At 41.3% G+C, this 27,088-nt stretch overlaps 1 protein-coding gene across 4 annotated transcripts in view; it reads right to left on the reverse strand.

The window, feature by feature from the left end:
* Positions 1 to 2,186: 2,186 nt before the first annotated feature.
* CCNQ (cyclin Q) overlaps positions 2,187 to 27,088 on the reverse strand; it is a 48,123-nt gene continuing 23,221 nt past the window's right edge. For all 4 annotated transcript variants that reach the window (XM_053695747.1, XM_053695750.1, XM_053695748.1 and 1 more), the window contains 2 exons: positions 21,518 to 21,745; positions 2,187 to 2,756 (listed from right to left, as the gene is read on the reverse strand). In XM_053695747.1, coding sequence (XP_053551722.1) covers positions 2,667 to 2,756; positions 21,518 to 21,745 — 318 coding nt within the window. In that variant the 3' untranslated portion in view covers positions 2,187 to 2,666. The remainder of the gene's footprint in view (positions 2,757 to 21,517; positions 21,746 to 27,088) is intronic.

The following is a 27,088-nucleotide window of genomic DNA, read 5'->3' on the forward strand; positions in this document are numbered from 1 at the left end:
TTAAAGGATTTGTGATCAGGGTCATCAAGTTTCTTCTAGACCACAACTATTTTAAGTTTTGGGATGGCTTCTACCTGCAGAGACGTGGGACCGCTATGGGGGCTAAATTTGCCCCCTCCTATGCCAACCTTTTTATGGGTTGGTGGGAGCGGTCCCACGTCTTTGGGGAACAGAACCCATTCAGGTCCAAAATCAAGACATACAAGAGATTTATAGATGATCTCTTGTTTGTGTGGACGGGAGGAGATGATGAAAGGGCAGATTTTATCAAATATCTAAATGACAACCAGGTCAATCTTAAATTTACCGCTGAATCAGGAACAGAAGAGATACCATATCTGGATGTCATCTTCAAAGGGATAGTTTCTACGGGTAAAGTGGCCACTAGTCTTTATAGAAAGCCCATCTCTTCCAATACTATCCTCCACGCTAAGTATTCACATCCTAAACATACTGGCTTTGGCGTAGCTAAAGGCCAGTTTATCAGACTCAAGCGCAATTGCACTTTTGAGTCAGACTTCTTAGATGAGGGAGACAAACTGAGGAACCAATTATTAGAGAGAGTATATTCTAGTAAGACAGTGAATAGGGCTTTCCTTGAAGTCAAGAGACTAGACAGGGACACACTCCTACAAGGTTCCAATAGCAAGGGTAAACTCAGATCCCAGGAAGACAGACCCTGTTTTGTTACAACTTAAAGCCCACAGTTTGAAGAAATATGTAACATTGTGAAAAGGTATTTATCAATTGTGACAGGAGAAGACAGTCTTAAAGAATATTTATTCCTAAGAGGGGTACTACACTAGGTAATATATTATCTCCAGCTATGATACAAAATAAGAGTAAAAGAACAAGTAGTTGGCTTACCTCTAAAGGACATTACAAATGTCACTTTTCACAATGTATAGCTTGTAATCATATGAGACCCACTAAACAGTTTCAATCATATGTAACCCAAAAAGTTTTTGATTTGAGTGAATGTACAAACTGTCGCACAAAATATGTGATCTATCTTGCAGAATGCTCCCAATGTAAATTACAGTATCTGGGGTGCACCTCAAGAGAGGTGCGCTCACGCATAAGGGAACACCTCAATAATATAGAACAAGAAATGGATTGTTCAGATCTTGTGCGACACTTCATACAAGTGCATGACAAAAAGCTTACCACCTTTAATTGGTGTGTAATTGAACGCATACAAGTAGGTCCCAGGGGTGGAGATAAAACAGTGAAAATGTTTCATAGGGAAGCCTTCTGGATATTTCTTCTGAGAACTAGAAGACCACAAGGTTTTAATATTAGTGGGGACATAATCAATTTTTGGAAAAGGATTTAACTCTTTGTGTCTTGTTTAAATTGGTTCAACACACATACTCTCATATTCAATACCCATTTCAGTCTTAATATTACCGTTTCATCAGGGTGTACAAATAAGATAGGACGTTCTAAATGAGTAAATATTGGTTTTGAAGATATATACTTTATATACATTTTTCCAATTCCTCATATTAACTGAAGTATTTGGGTTAAACATAATAGGAGTAAAAGAGCAAAATATAAATTAGTTTATTTTCCTGTGAAACTTGTCCCTATCTAATCATAGAAAATTCTGTTTCTCCACTATATCGCCCAAATAAGAGTTAATCATTCAGGTCTGTTTTTAGTAAATTAGCCACAGTGTTTTTGCATTTTTTTAATTGCAGTGACTATATATGGATTGAATGGTCACTGATTGGGCGTCTACGATTAAGGCATACTAGCCGAAACGCGTCAGATGCTAGGCTGACAGCACTGCCTGTGTGCAGTTTTTACTACACAATATTGATGCACCTATGAAGGAGGAATAAAGGATTACACACCTTAAAATTGAGGCTCGCTGTTTCTTTATTTTTTGGATAGATATATATATATATATATATATATATATATATATATATATATGTCATGCGGAACGATAGCAAAGTACTGCATGACGTATATATACGTCCTTTTGAGTTAAGGGGTTAAAATATAAACTTTTGAAGTTAAGGCATACAAAAAAAGATGGATATGTCATTCACGAAAGAACAAAAATGTAACCTTTGTATTCATTATTATTATATGCATTTAACCGATTTTATTATTGAGCCTTTTATCTATATTCTGTATTATGTATAACAAAGTGCTTCATAAATAAAATAAAAAAATAGAAAGCAACCGTAGTCATTTATTGGAAATAAAAACAGAATTTACAAAGAATGTGTCAGAAAGGAAAAAAAAACTGCAATTAATCAGTTTGTAGTCCATGAAAAACAAAATGTCACTTCAAGAGTTTACAACGTAAGGGAAATATAGCATGGCGATTGCTTTGAGGTGATGCCTTTAAATAATGTATTTATTTGAAACGAAAATATGAGGAAGCACCTTGAGCCAAAAGTTACAAAATGTAGATCTAGATGGAAGCAATGAGTTTCATCCTTTAAATGAGTATTTTGTCTGAGTTTCTTTGAAGTTGGGATGTTTGAACTAGTTTACAAGTTCACATTGATGAAAAAAAAAATCCCCAATCTAAAAACATAACTCCGTAAATTAAAGTTGCACCAAGAATGAAAATCGAAGAAATACAGAATGTATTTAAAGTTGTCATGGTAACTGTTAAGTGATTAAAGATCCTCTTCAGGTAAGGCTCAAGCGATTTCGGTATCCAAAGTATAAATGTGTATCAGATCACATATGATGTTGTTGATTAACATAAGTGTGACATCTTCACTAAAAACCTAGAGTCAAGATTGATAACAAAATTAGGGGTAAAACAAAATGAGTTATCCAAGTATGGTAAAAAAAAAAAGCAAATTCAAAGACCCAAGACGTGAAAACAAAGTAGTGCATGCAACATGCATTCAAAAACATAACTTTCCAAAACAAGTGTTTAAAAAAAATTAAAATCTATAAGTCAGGGGTCAACAAATTTGTTTAAAATTTAGGAGCCAGTCATACTTTTAGGAGCCAGACAGTGATAATTATATATAGAAATGTGGTAAATAACCCAAAAAGTTAGGAGCCAAAAGGAAAATTCTAGGAGCCAGTGGCTACCTGGCTCCTGAGTTTGTCGAGCCCTGCTATAAGTAATATTATTATTCTGGAACTACATATTTAAGCAACAACCTCCTGGTAGAATATATACATGCTACAGGAACTTTGTGTTACAAAATGATAGTCAAATTAAACGTAAGAAAGTTATTGTTACATATAGAAACAATAGTTTAAAAAAAAACTTATCAGTAGCACCATTTGGATCATTTTGAAGTGAAAATAAATGTTATTTTCTTGACGTTTTTCTAAAACACACAAACATTACATTTTCCGCTTTCAAAAGTAAAAAAACAAAACAAAACAAAAAAACAACATAATAAAGATATATATAGATGTAATTACTACTTTAGTCCCAGACTTGTAAGAAAAACAGAATTTATGCTTACCTGATAAATTACTTTCTCCAACGGTGTGTCCGGTCCACGGCGTCATCCTTACTTGTGGGATATTCTCTTCCCCAACAGGAAATGGCAAAGAGTCCCAGCAAAGCTGGTCACATGATCCCTCCTAGGCTCCGCCCATCCCAGTCATTCGACCGACGGACAGGAGGAAATATATATAGGAGAAATCATATGATACCGTGGTGACTGTAGTTAGAGAAAATAATTCAACAGACCTGATTAAAAAAACCAGGGCGGGCCGTGGACCGGACACACCGTTGGAGAAAGTAATTTATCAGGTAAGCATAAATTCTGTTTTCTCCAACATAGGTGTGTCCGGTCCACGGCGTCATCCTTACTTGTGGGAACCAATACCAAAGCTTTAGGACACGGATGAAGGGAGGGAGCAAATCAGGTCACCTAAACGGAAGGCACCACAGCTTGCAAAACCTTTCTCCCAAAAATAGCCTCCGAAGAAGCAAAAGTATCAAATTTGTAAAATTTGGCAAAAGTGTGCAGTGAAGACCAAGTCGCTGCCTTACATATCTGGTCAACAGAAGCCTCGTTCTTGAAGGCCCATGTGGAAGCCACAGCCCTAGTGGAGTGAGCTGTGATTCTTAAAGGAGGCTGCCGTCCGGCAGTCTCATAAGCCAATCGGATAATGCTTTTAAGCCAAAAGGAAAGAGGTAGAAGTCGCCTTTTGACCTCTCCTTTTACCAGAATAAACAACAAACAAGGAAGATGTTTGTCTGAAATCTTTAGTAGCCTCTAAATAGAATTTTAGAGCACGGACTACGTCCAAATTGTGTAACAAACGTTCCTTCTTTGAAACTATCTCCTGGTTAATATTTTTGTTGGAAACAACTTTCGGAAGAAAACCAGGCTTAGTACGCAAAACCACCTTATCTGCATGGAACACCAGATAGGGCGGAGAACACTGCAGAGCAGATAACTCTGAAACTCTTCTAGCAGAAGAAATTGCAACCAAAAACAAAACTTTCCAAGATAATAACTTAATATCTACGGAATGTAAGGGTTCAAACGGAACCCCTTGAAGAACTGAAAGAACTAGATTTAGACTCCAGGGAGGAGTCAAAGGTCTGTAAACAGGCTTGATTCTAACCAGAGCCTGAACAAATGCTTGAACATCTGGCACAGCTGCCAGCCTTTTGTGAAGTAAAACAGATAAAGCAGAGATCTGTCCCTTCAGAGAACTTGCAGATAATCCTTTCTCCAAACCTTCTTGTAGAAAGGATAGAATCTTAGGAATTTTTATCTTGTTCCATGGGAATCCTTTAGATTCACACCAACAGATATATTTTTTCCATATTTTATGGTAAATTTTTCTAGTTACAGGCTTTCTAGCCTGAATCAGAGTATCTATTACAGAATCTGAAAACCCACGCTTTGATAAAATCAAGCGTTCAATCTCCAAGCCGTCAGTTGGAGGGAAACCAGATTCGGATGTTCGAATGGACCTTGAACAAGAAGGTCCTGTCTCAAAGGTAGCTTCCATGGTGGAGCCGATGACATATTCACCAGGTCTGCATACCAAGTCCTGCGTGGCCACGCAGGAGCTATCAAGATCACCGAAGCCCTCTCCTGATTGATCCTGGCTACCAGCCTGGGAATGAGAGGAAACGGTGGGAATACATAAGCTAAGTTGAAGGTCCAAGGTGCTACTAGTGCATCTACTAGAGTCGCCTTGGGATCCCTGGATCTGGACCCGTAGCAAGGAACCTTGAAGTTCTGACGAGACGCCATCAGATCCATGTCTGGAATGCCCCATAATTGAGTTATTTGGGCAAAGATTTCCGGATGGAGTTCCCACTCCCCCGGATGGAATGTCTGACGACTCAGAAAATCCGCTTCCCAATTCTCCACTCCTGGGATGTGGATTGCAGACAAGTGGCAGGAGTGATCCTCCGCCCATTGAATTATTTTGGTCACTTCTTCCATCGCCAGGGAACTCCTTGTTCCCCCCTGACGATTGATATATGCAAAAGTCGTCATGTTGTCTGATTGAAACCTTATGAATTTGGCCTTTGCTAGTTGAGGCCAAGTTTTGAGAGCATTGAATATCGCTCTCAGTTCCAGAATGTTTATCGGGAGAAGAGATTCTTCCCGAGACCATAGACCCTGAGCTTTCAGGGGTTCCCAGACCGCGCCCCAGCCCACCAGGCTGGCGTCGGTCGTGACAATGACCCACTCTGGTCTGCGGAAGCTCATTCCCTGTGACAGATTGTCCAGGGTCAGCCACCAACGGAGTGAATCTCTGGTCTTTTGATCTACTTGAATCGTCGGAGACAAGTCTGTATAATCCCCATTCCACTATCTGAGCATGCACAGTTGTAATGGTCTTAGATGAATTTGTGCAAAAGGAACTATGTCCATTGCTGCAACCATCAATCCTATTACTTCCATGCACTGCGCTATGGAAGGACGAAGAACAGAATGAAGAACTTGACAAGAGCTTAGAATTTTTGATTTTCTGACCTCTGTCAGAAAAATCCTCATTTCTAAGGAATCTATTATTGTTCCCGAGAAGGGAACTCTTGTTGACGGGGACAGAGAACTTTTTTCTTTGTTCACCTTCCATCCGTGAGATCTGAGAAAGGCTAGGACGATGTCCGTATGAGCCTTTGCTTTTGACAGAGACGACGCTTGAATCAGGATGTCGTCCAAGTAAGGTACTACTGCAATGCCCCTTGGTCTTAGAACCGCTAGAAGGGACCCTAGTACCTTTGTGAAAATCCTTGGAGCAGTGGCTAATCCGAATGGAAGTGCCACAACTGGTAATGCTTGTCCAGAAAAGCGAACCTTAGGAACTGATGATGTTCCTTGTGGATAGGAATATGTAGGTACGCATCCTTTAAATCCACGGTAGTCATAAATTGATTTTCCTGGATAGTAGGTAGGATCGTTCGAATAGTTTCCATTTTGAACGATGGAACCTTGAGAAATTTGTTTAGGATCTTGAGATCCAAAATTGGTCTGAATGTTCCCTCTTTTTTGGGAACTATGAACAGGTTGGAATAAAAACCCATCCCTTGTTCTCTTATTGGAACTGGATGAATCACTCCCATCTTTAACAGGTCTTCTACACAATGTAAGAATGCCTGTCTTTTTATTTGGTTTGAAGATAATTGAGACCTGTGGAACCTTTCCCTTGGGGGTAGTTCCTTGAATTCCAGGAGATAACCTTGAGAAACTATTTCTAGCGCCCAAGGATCCTGAACATCTCTTGCCCAAGCCTGAGCAAAGAGAGAAAGTCTGCCCCCCACCAGATTCGGTCCCGGATCGGGGGCCATCCCTTCATGCTGTTTTGGTAGCAGTGGTAGGCTTCTTGGCCTGCTTACCCTTGTTCCAGCCTTGCATTGGTCTCCAGGCTGGTTTGGGTTGTGAAGTATTACCCTCTTGCTTAGAGGATGTAGAATTAGAGGCTGGTCCGTTTCTGCGAAACGGACGAAAATTAGGCTTATTTTTAGCCTTAAAAGACCTATCCTGTGGGAGGGCGTGGCCCTTTCCCCCAGTGATGTCTGAAATAATCTCTTTCAAATCAGGTCCAAATAATGTTTTACCCTTGAAAGGGATGTTAAGCAATTTTGTCTTGGAAGACACATCCGCTGACCAAGACTTTAGCCAAAGCGCTCTGCGCGCCACGATAGCAAACCCTGAATTTTTCGCCGCTAATCTAGCTAATTGCAAAGCGGCATCTAAAATAAAAGAGTTAGCCAATTTAAGTGCTTGAACTCTGTCCATAACCTCCTCATACGAAGATTCTTTATTGAGCGACTTTTCTAGTTCCTCGAACCAGAAACACGCTGCCGTAGTGACAGGAACAATGCATGAAATTGGTTGTAGAAGGTAACCTTGCTGAACAAAAATCTTTTTAAGCAAACCCTCTAATTTTTTATCCATAGGATCTTTGAAAGCACAACTATCTTCGATAGGAATAGTAGTGCGTTTGTTTAGAGTAGAAACTGCCCCCTCGACCTTGGGGACTGTCTGCCATAAGTCCTTTCTGGGGTCGACTATAGGAAATAATTTCTTAAATATAGGGGGGGGGGGGGGACAAAAGGTATGCCGGGCCTTTCCCACTCTTTATTTACTATGTCCGCCACCCGCTTGGGTATAGGAAAAGCGTCGGGGGGCACCGGAACCTCTAGGAACTTGTCCATCTTACATAATTTCTCTGGAATGACCAAATTGTCACAATCATCCAGAGTAGTGCGCGGAGATGTTCTAATTTAAATGTCACAACATCAGGTTCAGCTTGTTGAGAAATTTTTCCTGAATCTGAAATTTCTCCCTCAGACAAAACCTCCCTCATGGCCCCTTCAGATTGGTGTGAGGGTATGTCAGAACAGTTATCATCAGCGTCCTCTTGCTCTTCAGTGTTTAAAACAGAGCAATCGCGCTTTCTCTGATAAGTAGGCATTTTGGATAAAATGTTTGCTATAGAGTTATCCATTACAGCCGTTAATTGTTGCATGGTAATAAGAATTGGCGCACTAGATGTACTAGGGGCCTCTTGTGTGGGCAAAACTGGTGTAGACACAGAAGGGGATGATGTAGTATCATGTTTACTCCCCTCATTTGAGGAATCATCTTGGGCAATATCATTATCTGTGGCATTGCTGTCCCTACTTTGTTTGGACACTATGGCACAATTATCACATAAATTTAAATGGGGAGACACCTTGGCTTTCATACATATAGAACATAGCTTATCTGATGGTACAGACATGTTAAACAGGCTTAAACTTGTCAACAAAGCACAAAAAACGTTTTAAAATAAAACCGTTACTGTCACTTTAAATTTCAAACTGAAAACACTTTATTACTGAATATGTGAAAAAGTATGAAGGAATTGTTCACCAAAATTTCACCACAGTGTCTTAAGACATTAAAAGTATTGCACACCAAATTTCAGAGCTTTAACCCTTAAAATAACGGAACCGGAGCCGTTTTTACATTTAACCCCTATACAGTCCCAGCTATATGCTTTGCTGAGACCCAACCAAGCCCAGAGGGGAATAAGATACCAAATGATGCCTTCTATAAGCTTTTTCAGTGATTCTTAGCTCCTCACACATGCATCTGCATGCCTTGCTCTCCAAAAACAACTGCGCATTAGTGGCGCGAAAATGAGGCTCTGTCTATAACTAGAAAAGGCCCCCATCTGAAAAAGGTGTCCAACACAGTGCCTGCCGTTTTTCTAAACAATCCCCAAGATTATAATAACCATTAATAGTTAGAATCTGCAAAATATGCCTAGCAAAGCAATCGTTTTAGCCCAGAAAAATGTCTACCAGTTTTTTAAGCCCTTATGAAGCCCTTTATTCTTTTATTTAACTAAGAAAATGGCTTACCGGTCCCCATAAGGGGAAATGACAGCCTTCCAGCATTACATAGTCTTGTTAGAAATATGGCCAGTCATACCTTAAGCAGAAAAGTCTGCCAACTATTTCCCCCAACTGAAGTTACTTCATCTCAACAGTCCTGTGTGGAAACAGCAATTGATTTTAGTAACTTCTGCTAAAATCATCTTCCTCTTACAAACAGAAATCTTCATCTTTTTTCTGTTTCAGAGTAAATAGTACATACCAGCACTATTTTAAAATAACAAACACTTGATTGAAGAATAAAAACTACATTTAAACACCAAAAAACTCTTAACCATCTCCGTGGAGATGTTGCCTGTGCAACGGCAAAGAGAATGACTGGGGTGGGCGGAGCCTTGGAGGGATCATGTGACCAGCTTTGCTGGGACTCTTTGCCATTTCCTGTTGGGGAAGAGAATATCCCACAAGTAAGGATGACGCCGTGGACCGGACACACCTATGTTGGAGAAATAGAAGAGAGAGAGAGAGAGAGAGAGAGAGAGAGAGAGAGAGAGAGAGAGAGAGAGAGAGAGAGAGAGAGAGAGAGAGAGAGAGAGAGAGAGAGAGAGAGAGAGAGAGAGAGAGAGAGAGAGAGAGAGAGAGAGAGAGAGAGAGAGAGAGAGAGAGAGAGAGAGAGAGAGAGAGAGAGAGAGAGAGAGAGAGAGAGTGAGTAAGAACTGAGGCTTTCTTCAGTATCTAAAAGGGACACTAAAGTAAAAATTTCACTTTTATAATTCAGATAGAGCATACAATTTTTTAAGTTTCCAATTTACTATTATTTTATTTTATTTAAATTATCAAATTGTGCACAATCTTTGTCTATGACACTAACCAAGGAACCAGCTCCCACTTAGCATGTGCAAGAGTTCAAAGTGTTTATGTATACGAGTCTGTAATTGGCTGATGGCTATCACATGATACAGGGGGGGCGGCAAATACTTTTTTTTTTAAAATAAGTTAGAAAAACAAATCTAGCGTTAATTTATATTGTTTAATTATGCAATTCTACTGTATTTAATGGTATTTTAATATTGACTGGGTTAGTACGTGATTAGTGATCTATAATGACTTTCCCAGTTCATCACATAAGAGATGTTGATGTAATATATATATATATATATATATATATATATATATATATAACAGGTATTCAATTATCTGTTTCATGCACTTCTTATAATTAGATCTAGAATCTAAGCGCTATTTTAGAGGGACTTTAAATTGATCACTTCTAATGATGCGTTGTAACTTAATTTTTAATATAGCCCTGCCATTATAATACCACACGCTCCAGCCACATACTTAAAAACAAATTGTTCTGATGAGCTAATGGTTTGAATTGTTCTCCAATCAGGGCCTTCGCTACAACAAAAGTGCTGTACGACTAAAGCACTGATTGGGAAACAGTTCAAACCTTTAGCTCACAAAAAATAAAATACTTTTGAAGTGGGTGGCCAGAGCGCAGGGTATTAGAATGGCACGGCTAGAATAAAAAGTAAGTTACAGCGCATCTTCAATCAAGGTCAATTAAAGTCTATCTACAATATTGTTTCCATTCCAGTTCTGATTATACAAAGGGGCAAGACTTGAAGCTACTACATAAGTTACTTTATATCCCCTACGTATGTAAACAACCACATAGCATTATTGGTACAATTTTGTGGAACCCTGAAAGCTTGCAGCTGTTTTCCCTATTAGGTAATCATTAAAGGTAACACCTCTTTCAATTGATATTTTTTACAAAATGATTTTTGCTCTTCTCTGAACCACACTGAAGTTGGAGCCCAGGAAGAAATAAGTGACTGAAATTATCATAACTATTAACAGCTTTAGTTTCCAGTAGTCCTGTATTGTAAGGGATATTAATTAAACACTGATATACATTTTGTTACTGAAATAAATAACTGCAACAATAATAAAAGCCACATTACAGCAAGTGCTCAGCAGTGGTCAGACACCACAATTTGATACATATGACTAATAAATTCATTATGAAGGTGAAGGTCATAAACAGAGTCAAAAGCTCAATAAGGGGTGGGGATAAAAACTAAATTATTATTGAAACAAGAACTTTATTGGATCTATGAATTGAGGACAATTACTCCAAGGGGGCTCAATAAGGAATGGGACATGAGTCTGTTTACGGAATTAATTTAATTAATCTGATTTAGTATAATGAATTGATTTAGCTTTTTATACTTGTCCTATATAGGGTCCTATTTATCCTTTCCAACTCTTCATAATTATTAATAAACATAACTAATGTATTTATTCTCAAAAAGTTCTTTTTTCAAAATACGAAAAAAGAGAAGGGCCGCCTCATAGTGAATTCCGTTACAAATAAGAAACAAAGAATAAAAAAAAAAAAATACTCACAATGGTAGTGGCACTTTTGTGAAACAAAGTGCTATATAGGCAGGCTAACACTTGCAGTGGTCTTGCAGTGGTCAACTCACTGGTCACCCTTGTGATGACTAGTGGTCTCTCCGTGGGAACTTTGCAGTAAAAAGAACAGGAACTACTGGAACAAATTGTGCCAAATGAGATGTTTGCAGACATGATTTATCCCGTAAACCTGTGACTTCCGGTGGCGTCCTGTTCACTTTCCCTCACGGAGGGTTTGAGGCGGCGTTCTAACTAATCTAACGATTTAAACATTTCTAATCGATGGTCCTTATTACTTTAAAGTAAACTGTGCTCACATACTCGCATAAAAATCTTTTACTTTTCCTCTTCTAATAACTCCTGGCTGCCTCTATGCCCAAAGGATTTTTCTATCTCCGTATATTGACAGGTGGGTGGTGCAGCCAAAAGCAAGCGAACCACCCACCCCTATCAATTTCTATAGAAGCCTGTTCCCGCGCTGCTGCTGGAGGATTAGATCAGATAATACAGCACTGTAAACAGTAAATGTACTATGCTCCTCACACTTGCTATTGGCTGCACTACCTACCAGTTAATGCACGGGGAAAAAAGGGTACGACACTGCTCATTTAGCCCTTAAGGATATGTGCCGTACCCTGTAGTGTAATGGAGGATACCTTGACTAGCGATCACACGGATAGGGTGGCTCTACGATACCATGCCTGTCAGCGGGGTTAATCCATTCATGAGATACAGTCTTGAATCAGAGTGTATCGCATGCTGCTGATGGAAGCCTGCATGCAAGGCTACCCAGCAACAGTAGAGTAACTGTAAAATGACAGTTACTGTGTATACAATCACTGTGACAGCAAACCACAGTGATTGTAAAATAAATTGGGGCCTAGATACTAGCATGCTGCAATGCATGCTATCAGTCCCACTGGAGAATCACAGGGTGCCTCAAGAGTGAGGCAGTCCAGCGACACCCAAAAAACTGCCCGATGGTCATATAATCACTTTGATAGCCAGTCACAGTGATCACGTCAAATATGACAAGCCACTGTTTGTTAACAATGGCTTTCCTTGGCCCCTCTTCTCTCCCTGTGAACTTGTACGTGAAATAGTTAAATATATATATATATATACACACACACATACACACACACACACATTTTTTATTATAAAATTTATTTTAGTAAAGGTTTTTGTGCGTTTTTTTTTTTTTACAACAAAATTTTATTTTCGGTCCTTGGCGATAAAAGGGTAAAATATAATGTGTCAAAACATAATTTATGCTTACCTGATAAATTTATTTCTCTTGTAGTGTATCCAGTCCACGGATCATCCATTACTTGTGGGATATATTCCCTTCCCAACAGGAAGTTGCAAGAGGATCACCCACAGCAGAGCTGCTATATAGCTCCTCCCCTCACTGCCATATCCAGTCATTCGACCGAAACAAGACGAGAAAGGAGAAACCATAGGGTGCAGTGGTGACTGTAGTTTAATTTAAAAATTTAGACCTGCCTTAAAAAGGACAGGGCGGGCCGTGGACTGGATACACTACAAGAGAAATAAATTTATCAGGTAAGCATAAATTATGTTTTCTCTTGTTAAGTGTATCCAGTCCACGGATCATCCATTACTTGTGGGATACCAATACCAAAGCTTAAGTACACGGATGATGGGAGGGACAAGGCAGGAACCACTGCCTGTAGAACCTTTCTCCCAAAAACAGCCTCCGAAGAAGCAAAAGTGTCAAATTTGTAAAATTTTGAAAAGGTGTGAAGCGAAGACCAAGTCGCAGCCTTGCAAATCTGTTCAACAGAGTCCTCATTTTTAAAGGCCAAGGTGGAAGCCACAGCTCTAGTAGAATGAGCTGTAATCCTTTCAGGGGGCTGCTGTCCAGCAGTCTCATAGGCTAAGCGTATTATGCTTCTAAGCCAAAAGGAGAGAAAAGTTGCCGAAGCCTTTTGACCTCTCCTCTGCCCAGAGTAAACGACAAACAGGGCAGATGTTTGACGAAAATCTTTAGTTGCCTGTAAGTAGAACTTCAAGGCACGGACTACGTCCAGATTATGTAAAAGACGTTCCTTCTTTGAAGAAGGATTAGGGCACAATGACGGGACAACAATCTCTTGATTGATATTCCTGTTAGAAACCACCTTAGGTAAAAACCCAGGTTTAGTACGCAGAACTACCTTGTCTGAATGGAAAATCAGATAAGGAGAATCACAATGTAAGGCAGATAACTCAGAGACTCTTCGAGCCGAGGAAATAGCCATAGAAAACAGAACTTTCCAAGATAAAAGTTTAATATCAATGGAATGAAGGGGTTCAAACGGAACTCCTTGAAGAACTTTAAGAACCAAGTTTAAGCTCCACGGGGGAGCAACAGTTTTAAACACAGGCTTAATCCTAGCCAAAGCCTGACAAAAAGCATGGACGTCTGGAACCTCTGCCAGACGCTTGTGCAAAAGAATAGACAGAGCAGATATCTGTCCTTTTAACAAACTAGCTGATAAGCCTTTTTCCAAACCCTCTTGGAGAAAGGACAATATCCTAGGAATCCTAACCTTACTCCATGAGTAACTCTTGGATTCGCACCAATAAAGGTATTTACGCCATATCTTATGGTAGATTTTCCTGGTAACAGGCTTTCGTGCCTGTATTAAGGTATCAATAACTGACTCGGAGAAGCCACGCTTTGATAGAATCAAGCGTTCAATCTCCATGCAGTCAGTCTCAGAGAAAGTAGATTTGGATGATTGAAAGGACCTTGTATTAGAAGGTCTTGCCTCAGAGGTAGAGTCCATGGTGGACAGGATGACATGTCCACAAGGTCTGAATACCAGGTCCTGCGTGGCCACGCAGGCGCTATCAGAATCACCGATGCTCTCTCCTGCTTGATCTTGGCGATCAGTCGAGGGAGCAGAGGAAACGGTGGAAACACATAAGCCAGGTTGAAGAACCAAGGAGCTGCTAGAGCATCTATCAGCGTCGCTCCCAGGTCCCTGGACCTGGATCCGTAACGAGGAAGCTTGGCGTTCTGGCGAGACGCCATGAGATCCAGTTCTGGCTTGCCCCAACGATGGACCAGTTGAGCAAACACCTCCGGATGGAGTTCTCACTCCCCCGGATGAAAAGTCTGACGACTTAGAAAATCCGCCTCCCAGTTCTCCACGCCTGGGATGTGGATCGCTGACAAGTGGCAAGAGTGAGACTCTGCCCAGCGAATTATCTTTGAGACTTCTAACATCGCTAGGGAACTCCTGGTTCCCCCTTGATGGTTGATGTAAGCCACAGTCGTGATATTGTCCGACTGAAATCTGATGAACCTCAGTGTTGCTAACTGAGGCCAAGCTAGAAGAGCATTGAATATTGCTCTTAACTCCAGAATATTTATTGGGAGGAGTTTCTCCTCCTGAGTCCACGATCCCTGAGCCTTCAGGGAATTCCAGACTGCGCCCCAGCCTAGAAGGCTGGCATCTGTTGTTACAATCGTCCAATCTGGCCTGCGAAAGGTCATACCCTTGGACAGATGGACCCGAGATAGCCACCAGAGAAGAGAATCTCTGGTCTCTTGATCCAGATTTAGTAGAGGGGACAAATCTGAGTAATCCCCATTCCACTGACCTAGCATGCACAATTGCAGCGGTCTGAGATGCAGGCGCGCAAATGGCACTATGTCCATTGCCGCTACCATTAAGCCGATTACTTCCATGCACTGAGCCACTGACGGGCGTGGAATGGAATGAAGAACACGGCAAGCATTTAAAAGTTTTGATAACCTGGCCTCCGTCAGGTACATTTTCATTTCTACAGAATCTATCAGAGTCCCTAGGAAGGAGATAGAGAACTCTTTTCCACGTTCACTTTCCACCCATGCGACCTCAGAAATGCCAGAACTATCTCTGTATGAGACTTGGCAATTTGAAAGCTTGACGCCTGTATCAGGATGTCTTCTAGATACGGAGCCACCGCTATGCCTCGCGGTCTTAGAACCGCCAGAAGTGAGCCCAGAACCTTTGTAAAGATTCTCGGGGCCGTAGCCAACCCGAAGGGGAGGGCTACAAATTGGTAATGCCTGTCTAGAAAGGCAAATCTTAGGAACCGATGATGATCTTTCTGAATCGGTATATGAAGGTAGGCATCCTTTAAGTCCACTGTGGTCATGTACTGACACTCTTGGATCATGGGTAGGATGGTCCGAATAGTTTCCATTTTGAATGATGGAACTCTTAGGAATTTGTTTAAGATCTTTAGGTCCAAAATTGGTCTGAAGGTACCCTCATTCTTGGGAACCACGAACAGATTTGAATAAAATCCCTGTCCTTGTTCCGGCCGCGGAACTGGATGGATCACCCCCATTACTAGGAGGTCCTGTACACAGCGTAGGAATGCCTCTTTCTTTATCTGATTTTCTGATAACCTTGAAAGATGAAATCTCCCTTGAGGAGGGGAAGCCTTGAAGTCCAGAAGATATCCCTGAGATATGATCTCCAACGCCCAGGGATCCTGGACATCTCTTGCCCACGCCTGGGCGAAGAGAGAAAGTCTGCCCCCCACTAGATCCGTTTCCGGATAGGGGGCCGTTCCTTCATGCTGTCTTGGGGGCAGTAGCAGGTTTTCTGGCCTGCTTGCCCTTGTTCCAGGACTGGTTAGGTTTCCAGGCCTGTTTGAAATGAGCAACAGTTCCTCCCTGTTTTGGAGCGGAGGAAGTTGATGCTGCTCCTGCCTTGAAATTTCGAAAAGCACGAAAATTAGACTGCTTGGCCTTTGGTTTGGCCCTGTTCTGAGGAAGGGTATGCCCCTTACCTCCAGTAATGTCAGCAATAATTTCCTTCAAGCCGGGCCCGAATAAGGTCTGCCCCTTGAAAGGGATATTAAGCAATTTAGATTTAGAAGTCACGTCAGCTGACCAGGATTTAAGCCATAGCGCCCTCCGCGCCTGGATGGCGAATCCGGAGTTCTTAGCCGTTAGTTTAGTCAAATGTACAATGGCATCAGAAACAAATGAGTTAGCTAGCTTAATTGATTTAAGCTTGTCCATAATTTCATCCAATGGAGCTGTGTGAATGGCCTCTTCCAGAGACTCAAACCAGAATGCCGCAGTCACAGTGGCAGGCGCAATGCATGCAAGGGGCTGCAGGATAAAACCTTGTTGAACAAATATTTTCTTAAGGTAACCTTCTAATTTTTTATCCATTGGATCCGAAAAAGCACAACTATCCTCAACCGGGATAGTGGTACGCTTTGCTAAAGTAGAAACTGCTCCCTCCACCTTAGGGACCGTCTGCCATAAGTCCTGTGTAGTGGCGTCTATTGGAAACATTTTTCTAAATATAGGAGGCGGGGAAAAGGGCACACCGGGTCTATCCCACTCCTTGCTAATAATTTCTGTAAGCCTTTTAGGTATAGGGAAAACATCAGTACACACCGGTACCGCATAGTATCTATCCAGCCTACACAATTTCTCTGGAATTGCAACTGTGTTACAGTCGTTCAGAGCAGCTAAAACCTCCCCAAGCAATACATGGAGGTTCTCAAGCTTAAATTTAAAATTAGAGATCTCTGAATCAGGTTTCCCCGGATCAGATCCGTCACCCACAGAATGAAGCTTTCCATCCTCATGGTCTGCAAACTGTGACGCAGTATCAGACATGGCTCTTACAGCACCAGCGCGCTCTGCATCTCTCCTAATCCCAGAGCTATTGCGCTTGCCTCTCAATTCTGGCAATCTAGATAATACTTCTGACAGGGTATTATTCATGATTGTAGCCATGTCCTGTAAAGTAATTGCTATGGGCGTCTCTGATGCACTTGGCGCCATAATAGCATGCGCCCCCTGAGCGGGAGGCGAAGGTACTGACACGTGAGGAGAGTTAGTCGGCATAACTTCCCCCTCGTCGTCTGGTGATAATTCTTTTATAGATAAAGACTGACCTTTATTATTTACTAAATGTATTGATTTCACTTTACACATATTCCTATGGGGCTCCACACTGGCTTTCAAACATAATGAACAAGTAGATTCATCTATGTCAGACATGTTTAAACAGACTAGCAATAAGACTGGCAAGCTTGAAAAACACTTCACAATAAGTTTACAAGCAATATAAACAACACTACTGCGCCTTTAAGAAGCACAAAACCTGTCTCAAGTTGAAATAACAATGAACCAAAGCAGTTATACCAACCAAATTTTCACAGTAAATGCAGTAAGTCAGCAGAGCATTGCACCCACTTGCAAATGGATGATAAACCCCTTAATACCCAAAACGGATAAACAATAGAGAAAAAACGTTGTTTAAAACAGTCAAACACACTGTCACAGCTCTGCTGTGACTGATTACCTCCCTCAATATGACTTTTGAAGCCTTTTGAGCCCTCTAGAGAAGTCCTGGATCATGCAGGAAGAAGCAGGAAGTCTGAGTCTGAATTTTTACTGCGCAAAAAAGCGCTAAAATAGGCCCCTCCCACTCATATTACAACAGTGGGAAGCCTCAGTTAACTGTTTCTATGCAGAAATTAAGCCAGCCATGTGGAAAAATTATGCCCCAATAAGTTTTAACACCAAATGTACGTTAAAAAAACGATTAAAAATGCCAGCAAACGTTTTAAAACACATTTTTTGAAGAGTATATATCTCTATTAATAAGCCTGATACCAGTCGCTATCACTGCATTTAAGGCTTTACTTACATCTTTATTAATAAGCCTGATACCAGTCGCTATCACTGCATTTAAGGCTTTACTTACATCTTTATTAATAAGCCTGATACCAGTCGCTTTCACTGCATTTAAGGCTTTACTTACATTACTTCGGTATCAGCAGCATTTTCTTAGTCAATTCCATTCCTTAGAAAAATATTTTACTGCACATACCTTAGTTGCAGGAAACCTGCACGCCATTCCCTTTCTGAAGTTACCTCACTCCTCAGAATGTGTGAGAACAGCAAGTGGATCTTAGTTACTTCTGCTAAGATCATAGAAAACGCAGGCAGATTCTTCTTCCAAATACTGCCTGAGAAAAAACAGCACACTCCGGTGCCATTTAAAAATAACAAACTTTTGATTGAAGAAATAAACTAAGTATAAAACACCACTCCTCTCACGACCTCCTATCTATGTTGAGGGTTGCAAGAGAATGACTGGATATGACATGTGAGGGGAGGAGCTATATAGCAGCTTTGCTGTGGGTGATCCTCTTGCAACTTCCTGTTGGGAAGGGAATATATCCCACAAGTAATGGATGATCCGTGGACTGGATACACTTAACAAGAAAAAATACCCCTAGATAAATACCCCGGGGTGTCTGAATGCTACAAATATATACTTTTTTGAGGCAGTTTTGAATTGGTTGCTGGTATTTAGCTTAAAGTCCAAGCTATTTTATATACCCATATAGGGTATCAATAGAAAGGCCTGTTAGCCTGTTTAAAAATGCTATATAATAATATGTATGGGCGCATTTAACAAGAGAGCAGATAATTAAGGTGTAACCAAAAGTGAGAAAAAAAATGCCAAAACTACTTGTGTCACAGAAGCACGGAAACGAGTGGCCAGGTTGGTTAAAAGAAAGGGGAAAATGAAAAGAAAAGTTTATAAAGAAAAACATAATTTATGCTTACCTGATAAATTCCTTTCTTCTGTAGTGTGATCAGTCCACGGGTCATCATTACTTCTGGGATATTACTCCTCCCCAACAGGAAGTGCAAGAGGATTCACCCAGCAGAGCTGCATATAGCTCCTCCCCTCTACGTCACTCCCAGTCATTCGACCAAGGACCAACGAGAAAGGAAAAGCCAAGGGTGAAGTGGTGACTGGAGTATAAATTAAAAAATATTTACCTGCCTTAAAAACAGGGCGGGCCGTGGACTGATCACACTACAGAAGAAAGGAATTTATCAGGTAAGCATAAATTATGTTTTCTTCTGTTAAGTGTGATCAGTCCACGGGTCATCATTACTTCTGGGATACCAATACCAAAGCAAAAGTACACGGATGACGGGAGGGATAGGCAGGCTCTTTATACAGAAGGAACCACTGCCTGAAGAACCTTTCTCCCAAAAATAGCCTCCGATGAAGCAAAAGTGTCAAATTTGTAAAATTTGGAAAAAGTATGAAGCGAAGACCAAGTTGCAGCCTTGCAAATCTGTTCAACAGAGGCCTCATTCTTGAAGGCCCAAGTGGAAGCCACAGCTCTAGTAGAATGAGCTGTAATTCTTTCAGGAGGCTGCTGTCCAGCAGTCTCATAAGCTAAACGAATTATGCTACGAAGCCAAAAAGAAAGAGAGGTAGCGGAAGCTTTTTGACCTCTCCTCTGCCCAGAGTAAATGACAAACAGAGAAGACGTTTGTCGAAATTCCTTAGTTGTCTGTAAGTAAAATTTTAGAGCACGGACTACATCCAGGTTGTGCAGTAGACGTTCCTTCTTTGAAGAAGGATTTGGGCATAAAGAAGGAACAACAATCTCTTGATTGATATTCCTGTTAGTAACTACCTTAGGTAAGAACCCAGGTTTAGTACGCAGGACTACCTTATCCGAATGAAAAATCAAATAAGGAGAATCACAATGTAAGGCTGATAATTCAGAGACTCTTCGAGCCGAGGAAATAGCCATTAAAAATAGAACTTTCCAAGATAACAACTTTATATCAATGGAATGAAGGGGTTCAAACGGAACGCCCTGTAAAACATTAAGAACAAGGTTTAAACTCCATGGTGGAGCAACAGTTTTAAACACAGGCTTAATCCTGGCCAAAGCCTGACAAAAAGCCTGGACGTCAGGAACTTCTGACAGACGTTTGTGTAACAGAATGGACAGAGCTGAGATCTGTCCCTTTAATGAACTAGCAGATAAACCCTTTTCTAAACCTTCTTGTAGAAAAGACAATATCCTAGCAAATAAACTTGTAACTTGGAAAAACAATTCAATTAGAATAATATTGAAACATACTGTACCTTTAAGAAGCACAGAAGATCTATGACAGTTGAAAATTAATAAATTGAAACAGTTATAGCCTCAATCCTTGTAAATAACACAACTTTAGCAAAGGTTTAATCCCATTAGCAAAGATAACAAATTCTGAAAGCAGGAAACAAATTACAGAATAAACGTTTTTTATCTCAGTCAAACTATAATTCTCACAGCTCTGCTGAGAGAAATTACCTCCCTCAAAATAAGTTTTGAAGACCCCTGAGCTCTGTAGAGATGAACCGGATCATGCAGGGAATACAATGAGTTGCTGACTGAAATATTTGATGCGTAGTAAAAGCGCCAAAAAACGGCCCCTCCCCCTCACACACAGCAGTGAGGGAGAACAGAAACTGTCAGAAAACAGATTAAGCAACTGCCAAGTGGAAAAATAGTGCCCAAACATTTATTCACTCAGTACCTCAGTAAATGAAAACGATTTTACATTCCAGCAAAAACGTTAAACATAATCTCTAGTTATTAAACAGCTTTATGTATTTCTTACAGTGTAATTCTAGTGAAGTACCATTCCCCAGAATACTGAAGTGTAAAGTATACATACATGACATTATATCGGTATGGCAGGATTTTCTCATCAATTCCATTGTCAGAAAATAAAAACTGCTACATACCTCTATGCAGATTCATCTGCTCGCTGTCCCCTGATCTGAAGTTTACCTCTCCTCAGATGGCCGAGAAACAGCAATATGATCTTAACTACTCCGGCTAAAATCATAACAAAAACTCTGGTAGATTCTTCTTCAAACTCTGCCAGAGAGATAATAACACACTCCGGTGCTATTTTAAAATAACAAACTTTTGATTGAAGATATAAAACTAAGTATAATCACCATAGTCCTCTCACACATCCTATCTAGTCGTTGGGTGCAAGAGAATGACTGGGAGTGACGTAGAGGGGAGGAGCTATATGCAGCTCTGCTGGGTGAATCCTCTTGCACTTCCTGTTGGGGAGGAGTAATATCCCAGAAGTAATGATGACCCGTGGACTGATCACACTTAACAGAAGAAATTGAGTTTTAAAATATGAACTAAATGTTTAATATTTTAAAAAGGATTAACTATCACTTTAAATTTCTTTTTTGTTTTTCAGCTGTATACTATTGAGATTTTAAGGCTCTCCTGTTATTTTTTTTGTAGGTTTATGAAAATCATACGAAGTATATCAGAAGCAGATACATAATCTAAATAAACTAATCATTTTAAGTTAACTAAATTGACCCTTACTTTGCAAGAACTACCCTGTAATGATAAAAAATGCAGAGTCAGTTTTTGAGCGAAGATATAACATGCGTCTGAAATAGGCGTTTGGCTTACCTGCCACCACGGAGTCTCTGCTGTGTCATTACTGGGCACATCTACACCATAACATTGTAGGGCAAAATACAATACTGCTACAGCTATATGTTGCGCTTCATATCGCAGACACAGGTCACCATGGTAGCTATCCCTGAGAAGTGCCCAGGAAGCTGTTGCAATAGGCGTCCGGTCCCAGCTGTGCCGATTCATCCAGTTTTTTAAAGAAATAAGATAATGTAGAAGATACTGGGTAGGAAACATATTCACAATTATTCAAATGCTAGAGCATTACAAACAAGGCTGTTTAAACTGATTAAAAACATAATTTATGCTTACCTGATAAATTTATTTCTCTTGTAGTGTATCCAGTCCACGGATCATCCATTACTTGTGGGATATTCTCCTTCCCAACAGGAAGTTGCAAGAGGATCACCCACAGCAGAGCTGCTATATAGCTCCTCCCCTCACTGCCATATCCAGTCATTCGACCGAAACAAGACGAGAAAGGAGAAACCATAGGGTGCAGTGGTGACTGTAGTTTAATTAAAATTTAGACCTGACTTAAAAGGACAGGGCGGGCCGTGGACTGGATACACTACAAGAGAAATAAATTTATCAGGTAAGCATAAATTATGTTTTCTCTTGTTAAGTGTATCCAGTCCACGGATCATCCATTACTTGTGGGATACCAATACCAAAGCTAAAGTACACGGATGATGGGAGGGACAAGGCAGGAACTTAAACGGAAGGAACCACTGCCTGTAGAACCTTTCTCCCAAAAACAGCCTCCGAAGAAGCAAAAGTGTCAAATTTGTAAAATTTTGAAAAGGTGTGAAGCGAAGACCAAGTCGCAGCCTTGCAAATCTGTTCAACAGAGGCCTCATTTTTAAAGGCCAAGGTGGAAGCCACAGCTCTAGTAGAATGAGCTGTAATCCTTTCAGGGGGCTGCTGTCCAGCAGTCTCATAGGCTAAGCGTATTATGCTCCGAAGCCAAAAGGAGAGAGAGGTTGCCGAAGCTTTTTGACCTCTCCTCTGTCCAGAGTAAACGACAAACAGGGCAGATGTTTGACGAAAATCTTTAGTAGCCTGTAAGTAAAACTTCAAGGCACGGACTTCGTCCAGATTATGCAAAAGACGTTCCTTCTTTGAAGAAGGATTAGGACACAATGATGGAACAACAATCTCTTGATTGATATTCCTGTTAGAAACCACCTTAGGTAAAAACCCAGGTTTGGTACGCAGAACTACCTTGTCTGAATGAAAAATCAGATAAGGAGAATCACAATGTAAAGCAGACAATTTAGAGACTCTTCGAGCCGAGGAAATAGCCATCAAAAACAGAACTTTCCAAGATAAAAGTTTAATATCAATGGAATGAAGGGGTTCAAACGGAACTCCCTGAAGAACTTTAAGAACCAAGTTTAAGCTCCACGAGGAAGCAACAGTTTTAAACACAGGCTTAATCCTAACCAAAGCCTGACAAAATGCCTGGACGTCTGGAACTTCTGCTAGACGCTTGTGCAAAAGAATAGACAGAGCAGAGATCTGTCCTTTTAAAGAACTAGCTGATAAGCCTTTGTCCAAACCCTCTTGGAGAAAGGACAATATCCTAGGAATCCTAACCTTACTCCATGAGTAACTCTTGGATTCACACCAATAAAGATATTTACGCCATATCTTATGGTAGATTTTCCTGGTGACAGGCTTCCGAGCCTGTATTAAGGTATCAATGACTGACTCGGAGAAGCCACGCCTTGATAGAATCAAGCGTTCAATCTCCATGCAGTCAGTCTCAGAGAAAGTAGATTTGGATGATTGAAAGGACCTTGTATTAGAAGGTCCTGCCTCAGAGGCAGAGTCCATGGTGGAAGAGATGACATGTCCACTAGGTCTGCATATCAGGTCCTGCGTGGCCACGCAGGCACTATCAGAATCACTGATGCTCTATCCTGTTAAATTTTGGCAATCAGTCGAGGGAGCAGAGGAAATGGTGGAAACACATAGGCCAGGTTGAAGAACCAAGGAGCTGCTAGAGCATCTATCAGCGTTGCTCCCGGGTCCCTGGACCTGGATCCGTAACAAGGAAGCTTGGCGTTCTGGCGAGACGCCATGAGATCCAGTTCTGGTTTGCCCCAACGATGGACCAGTTGAGCAAACACCTCCGGGTGGAGTTCCCACTCCCCCGGATGAAAAGTCTGACGACTTAGAAAATCCGCCTCCCAGTTCTCTAAGCCTGGGATGTGGATCGCTGACAAGTGGCAAGAGTGAGACTCTGCCCAGCGAATTATCTTTCAGACTTCTAACATCGCTAGGGAACTCCTGGTTCCCCCTTGATGGTTGATGTAAGCCACAGTCGTGATGTTGTCCGACTGAAATCTGATGAACCTCAGTGTTGCTAACTGAGGCCAAGCTAGAAGAGCATTGAATATTGCTCTTAACTCCAGAATATTTATTGGGAGGAGTTTCTCCTCCAGAGTCCACGATCCCTGAGCCTTCAGGGAGTTCCAGACTGCGCCCCAACCTAGAAGGCTGGCATCTGTTGTTACAATCGTCCAATCTGGCCTGCGAAAGGTCATACCCTTGGACAGATGGACCCGAGAAAGCCACCAGAGAAGAGAATCTCTGGTCTCTTGATCCAGATTTAGTAGAGGGGACAAATCTGAGTAATCCCCATTCCACTGACTTAGCATGCATAATTGCAGCGGTCTGAGATGCAGGCGCGCAAATGGCACTATGTCCATTGCCGCTACCATTAAGCCGATTACTTCCATGCACTGAGCCACTGACGGGTGTGGAATGGAATGAAGGACACGGCAAGCATTTAGAAGTTTTGATAACCTGGACTCCGTCAGGTAAATTTTCATCTCTACAGAATCTATAAGAGTCCCTAGGAAGGAGACTCTTGTGAGTGGGGATAGAGAACTCTTTTCCACGTTCACTTTCCACCCATGCGACCTCAGAAATGCCAGAACTATCTCTGTATGAGACTTGACAATTTGAAAGCTTGACGCCTGTATCAGGATGTCGTCTAGATACGGAGCCACCGCTATGCCTCGCGGTCTTAGAACCGCCAGAAGTGAGCCCAGAACCTTTGTAAAAATTCTCGGGGCAGTGGCCAACCCGAAGGGAAGAGCTACAAATTGGTAATGCCTGTCTAGAAAGGCAAACCTTAGGAACCGATGATGATCTTTGTGAATCGGTATGTGAAGGTAGGCATCCTTTAAGTCCACTGTGGTCATGTACTGACCCTCTTGGATCATGGGTAGGATGGTCCGAATAGTTTCCATTTTGAATGATGGAACTCTGAGGAATTTGTTTAAGATCTTTAGATCCAAGATTGGTCTGAAGGTTCCCTCTTTCTTGGGAACCACAAACAGATTTGAATAAAATCCCTGTCCTTGTTCCATCCGCGGAACTGGATGGATCACTCCCATTACTAGGAGGTCTTGCACACAGCTTAGGAATGCCTCTTTCTTTATCTGGTTTGATGATAACCTTGAAAGATGAAATCTCCCTTGTGGAGGAGAAGCTTTGAAGTCCAGAAGATATCCCTGAGATATGATCTCCAACGCCCAGGGATCCTGAACATCTCTTGCCCACGCCTGGGCGAAGAGAGAAAGTCTGCCCCCCACTAGATCCGTTTCCGGATAGGGGGCCGTTCCTTCATGCTGTCTTGGGGGCAGCAGCAGGCTTCCTGGCCTGCTTGCCCTTGTTCCAGGACTGGTTAGGTTTCCAGGCCTGTCTGGAATGAGCAACAGTTCCCTCTTGTTTTGAAGCGGAGGAAGTTGATGCTGCTCCTGCCTTGAAATTTCGAAAGGCACGAAAATTAGACTGTTTGGTCTTTGATTTGGCCCTGTCCTGAGGAAGGGTATGACCCTTGCCTCCAGTAATGTCAGCAATAATTTCCTTCAAGCCAGGCCCGAATAAGGTCTGCCCCTTGAAAGGAATGTTGAGTAATTTAGACTTTGAAGTCACGTCAGCTGACCAGGATTTAAGCCATAGCGCCCTACGCGCCTGGATGGCGAATCCGGAATTCTTAGCCGTTAGTTTAGTCAAATGAACAATGGCATCAGAAACAAATGAGTTAGCTAGCTTAAGCGTTCTAAGCTTGTCAATAATTTCATTCAATGGAGCTGTCTGGATGGCCTCTTCTAGGGCCTCAAACCAGAATGCCGCTGCAGCAGTGACAGGCGCAATGCATGCAAGGGGCTGTAAAATAAAACCTTGTTGAATAAACATTTTCTTAAGGTAACCCTCCAATTTTTTTATCCATTGGATCTGAAAAAGCACAACTGTCCTCAACCGGGATAGTGGTACGCTTTGCTAAAGTAGAAACTGCTCCCTCCACCTTAGGGACCGTCTGCAATAAGACCCGTGTAGTGGCGTCTATTGGAAACATTTTTCTAAATATAGGAGGTGGGGAAAAGGGCACACCGGGTCTATCCCACTCCTTGCTAATAATTTCTGTAAGCCTTTTAGGTGTAGGAAAAACGTCAGTACACACCGGCACCGCATAGTATCTATCCAGCCTACACAATTTCTCTGGAATTGCAACTGTGTTACAGTCATTCAGAGCAGCTAATACCTCCCCAAGCAATACACGGAGGTTCTCAAGCTTAAATTTAAAATTAGAAATCTCTGAATCAGGTTTCCCCGAGTCAGAGATGTCACCCACAGACTGAAGCTCTCCGTCCTCATGTTCTGCATACTGTGACGCAGTATCAGACATGGCTCTAACAGCATTTGCGCGCTCTGTATCTCTCCTAACCCCAGAGCTATCGCGCTTGCCTCAATACATTTAGTACACATTCTCCTATGGGGCTCCACCATGGCTTTCAAACATAATGAACAAGTAGGTTCCTCTGTGTCAGACATGTTTAAACAGACTAGCAATGAGACTAGCAAGCTTGGAAAACACTTTAAAACAAGTTTACAAGCAATATAAAAAACGTTACTGCGCCTTTAAGAAACACAAATTTTCCCAAATTTTGAAATAACAGTGAAAAAATGCAGTTACACTAACGAAATTTTTACAGTGTATGTAATAAGTTAGCAGAGCATTGCACCCACTTGCAAATGGATGATTAACCCCTTAATACCAAAAACGGAATAACAAATGACAAAAACGTTTTTTAAACAGTCACAACAACTGCCACAGCTCTACTGTGGCTTTTTACCTCCCTCAATACGACTTTTGAAGCCTTTTGAGCCCTTCAGAGAAGTCCTGGATCATGCAGGAAGAAGCTGGATGTATGTGTCTTTAATTTTTGCTGTGTAAAAAAACGCCAAAATAGGCCCCTCCCACTCATATTACAACAGTGGGAAGCCTCAGGGAACTGTTTCTAGGCAAAATTCAAGCCAGCCATGTGGAAAAAACTAGGCCCCAATAAGTTTCATCACCAAACATATGTAAAAAACGATTAAACATGCCAGCAAACGTTTTAAAATACACTTTTATAAGAGTATGTATCTCTATTAATAAGCCTGATACCAGTCGCTATCACTGCATTTAAGGCTTTACTTACATTACTTCGGTATCAGCAGCATTTTCTAGCAAATTCCATCCCTAGAAAAATATTTTAACTGCAC

This window comes from Bombina bombina, chromosome 12 (genome assembly GCF_027579735.1).
Source record: "Bombina bombina isolate aBomBom1 chromosome 12, aBomBom1.pri, whole genome shotgun sequence".
NCBI lineage: Eukaryota > Metazoa > Chordata > Amphibia > Anura > Bombinatoridae > Bombina > Bombina bombina.